This window comes from Propithecus coquereli, unplaced genomic scaffold, assembly GCF_000956105.1.
Source record: "Propithecus coquereli isolate 6110/MARCELLA unplaced genomic scaffold, Pcoq_1.0 Scaffold94, whole genome shotgun sequence".
NCBI classification, from domain to species: domain Eukaryota; kingdom Metazoa; phylum Chordata; class Mammalia; order Primates; family Indriidae; genus Propithecus; species Propithecus coquereli.
In genome coordinates, this window is record NW_012155729.1 from 3589765 (window position 1) to 3592993 (window position 3229).

Sequence of the window (3229 nt, forward strand, 5' to 3'; positions counted from 1 at the left end):
CTTTGCTGCGTAATGAAGCGCTGTGAGGTGGGTTGATGTTGCTCTCACATCTACATCAACACCAAGTTCAGAGACCAAGAATCGGATGGCTTCATCCTGCCCTGTGACTGCTGCCCTGTGCAGGGCCTGGGCGCCCAGCCTGTCCTCGGCTGAAAGGCAAACCTGATGGACAGAAGAGAGAGGAACACAGAAGCTGAGAAGCAGAGAAACCCGGGTCTCGGCACCTACTGACATTTTGGCAAAACTCGGAGGTAGCTTTTGCCTGATTCTCAGAGGACTCTCTAACCAAAAAAACGGCTAAGATTCAGTGCTCCAGGTTATAGTGCCAAAAGCAGTCAGCAGAGACAGTTTGTTGTTACTACTACCAAACGGCTACTGTTTATTGAATACTTACTTTGTTAACTGCTTTATGTGCATTATTTAATTCTGGTGGGAACCTTCTAAAATTAAATTTGTGTTTTACAGATTGGAACATGGATGCTTAAAGAGGTCACAGGGGGAGGTTGGCAGAAATGGGATCTGAACCCACAATCTAAATTACAATGTGTTCTGCTTATCCTATCATCTAAAATGTGCAGGAAGAGCCAAAAGAATCAAACGAAACCATTCATACCTTGTGTTTTTCCAGGAGCAGCCGGGCCACGTCGACGTGACCACACTGAATCGCGTCCATAAAGGGGGTAACGCCACAGTTATCTTTGCAGTCTGGATCATACTGGCACCTAGAGCCAAATCCCAAGTAAGAGAGCTGAGAAAATTCACCACCTCAAACCCAAAAGATAGGTGACATTTGATGACATGCAAGTAGACTGTATGCTGACAAATGACCCGGGATAGTCTGGAGTGCTCACAGAGCACAATGATCTTCCCCGGCAAACTCGCTCCTCCTTTAACTTTTTTCATCCCGTTTGATGGCACCTTCCTCTCACCAGCTTATCATGCCAGAAGCCTCGAAGTCAGCCTTGCCACCACCTTCCCCTTATTCTTCATACCCAGCTGATCCCCCATCTCTCAATTCTACAGCCAAAATATTTAAGCCATCTGTCTCCTCCTCTCCACTCCACTCCCACGCCTTCAGACCGAGGCAATTGGCAGTGGCTTCCCAACCTGCTCCTCACCTCAACTCCTGCCTTGCCGAGCCGTTCTCCACAGCGACCACCGTCCTCTTTCCACACTCCAAGTGGATAAAGCCTTAAAACTGCACCCTACCCTGCACAAAGGACAAAACCTCCAATATCAGCATGACCTCCAAGGGCCAGAATAACATGGCACCTCCGTCCCTCTCCAGGTCTCCTACCCGGGCTGGCCTTGCTCTTCCCTGGGCCCAGGCTGCTGAGCCCTTTCCTGCCTTCGCACTGTTGCGCCTCTGCTGGAGCAGCACTGCCCACTCTACCCTGGCTCACTCTCACTTGCACCGTAATTGGGACTTCACCAGAGGCTTTCCTCATCACCCCCATCTACACGAGGACCTTTGCTCTCATGGCATCTTGTACTTTTCGTCTGTAGTATTGCCACACTTTGTAATTATATGGTATTTACTCGTGGGATTATTCATCTATACTTGTCTCTCACACCAGCCTATAGGCTCCATTACAGAAAGGACTGTGTTTATCACCCAGAACCTAACACACAGGAAGTGCTCAAAAAACGTTTCTTGAATGAAGGAAAGAGTATTTATAAATCTGCAGGCAACCAAGCACGTTCCCATTTGTGGCAGGCAAGCCCTACACATAGCAACACTTTCAGGCCACAGTGTTAAGTGTTCCCTTCTGGCACGCCGTCTCCTCAGGCAACCTTGTCTGCTCTTCTGGCTTCAATCACCATCTCTACGGTGATGGTCACATGCTTGTCCCTCGGCCCCCCTGTGTCTACCTGGCTGCTTACTGCCTTTGCTTGGATATCCCACAGGCACGTGAAACTGTGTCCAAAAGTGAAATGATCGTCTTCTCCCCGGTAACCTGCTCCTCCACTGTTAGATACCTCAGTGAGCGGCACCAGCCCCATTACCTCGGTGCTAGACACCTGAAAGACACCCTGACTTCTCCTTCTCCCCCAGCCCCTTTATCGCCTAGGTGAGGCTTAGTCACCTGGCCCTGTGGACTCTGCTCCTTAAACTTCTTCAGTCTGTCTCTTCCTCCCTGCAGTCATTTCCCTAGTTCAGCCACCATTATCTCTCCTGTTTCATGCAGCACCCTTCAGCCTTCTGCCAAGCCATTCTCTGCTTTGCAACTACAGGATTGAGCATCTCTGAAAACTGCAAATTTCTTACGATCCCTCTGTTTAAAACCTTTCCATGGCTTCTTTTCCCCAGCCCCAACTGCTTTTGTTTTTTAGAGATAGGGTCTTGCTATGTTGCCTGGGTTGGCCTGGAACTCCTGGGCTCAAGTGATCCTTCTGCCTTGGTCTGCCAGGTAGCCGGGACTATAGGCACATGCCACTGTGTCTGGCTTTCACAACTTCTTAAATGCTTAAAATAAAATCTGAAATCCTTGACATGGTTGACAGTGTCTGTCCTCCCTTGCACTGTTCAGGCTTCAGCACGTTCTGGACTTTTTTCCATGTCTCGACATGTACTATGCTTTTTCCTGGCTCAGAACATCCACAGACACTGTTACCTCTGTCTGGAATGCTCCCTTGCCTTTCACTCTCTGCTAATTTCTATCCTTTCTTCAGGTCACAGCTGAAAGATGGCTGGCGCTGAGATTCTTTACTCCTAGGCCAAGTTGGGTCTTCCTGTTACGTACTCTGTAGGGATCCTGCAACTCCTGTAATGCTCATCAGACTAACAGGGCTTGTTCACAACCTGTCTTCCCTGCCAGTCTGTGAGTTCCAAGAGGGCAGCAACCACGTCTGTCTTTGTTTCTGTTGTAGCCCCTGCATATGGGGCAGGGCTTAGTTTATGTGAGACACTGAATGAACATATAAATATTTGTTGAATAAATAGAGAAATGGATAATTTTGCCATTAAAGGCATGTTTTTTCCCATGCATTTGGTTAGCTATTTTTTTGTTATATATTTATACATATTTTTAAAAGACAGGGTCTCGCTCTATGCCCAGGCTGGAGTGCAGTGGCACAATCATAGCTCATTGCAACCTTGAATCCCTGAGCTCAAGTAATCCTCCTTCCTCGGCCTCCCAAGTAGGTAGGACTACAGGCAGGTGCCACCATGCCCGGCTAAATTTTTCATTTTTTTTAGAGACGGGGGTCTCGTTACATTGCCCAGGCT

General features: G+C 48.3%; 1 protein-coding gene across 1 annotated transcript in view; it reads right to left on the reverse strand.

Annotated features, from left to right (window-relative positions):
- The window catches only part of ANKRD16 (ankyrin repeat domain 16), a 10227-nt gene that overhangs the window by 2378 nt on the left and 4620 nt on the right, over positions 1 to 3229 (reverse strand). Inside the window, exons 2-3 of the mRNA XM_012664903.1 lie at positions 614 to 722; positions 7 to 162 (exon numbers count right to left, since the gene is read on the reverse strand). Coding sequence (XP_012520357.1) covers positions 7 to 162; positions 614 to 722 — 265 coding nt within the window. The remainder of the gene's footprint in view (positions 1 to 6; positions 163 to 613; positions 723 to 3229) is intronic.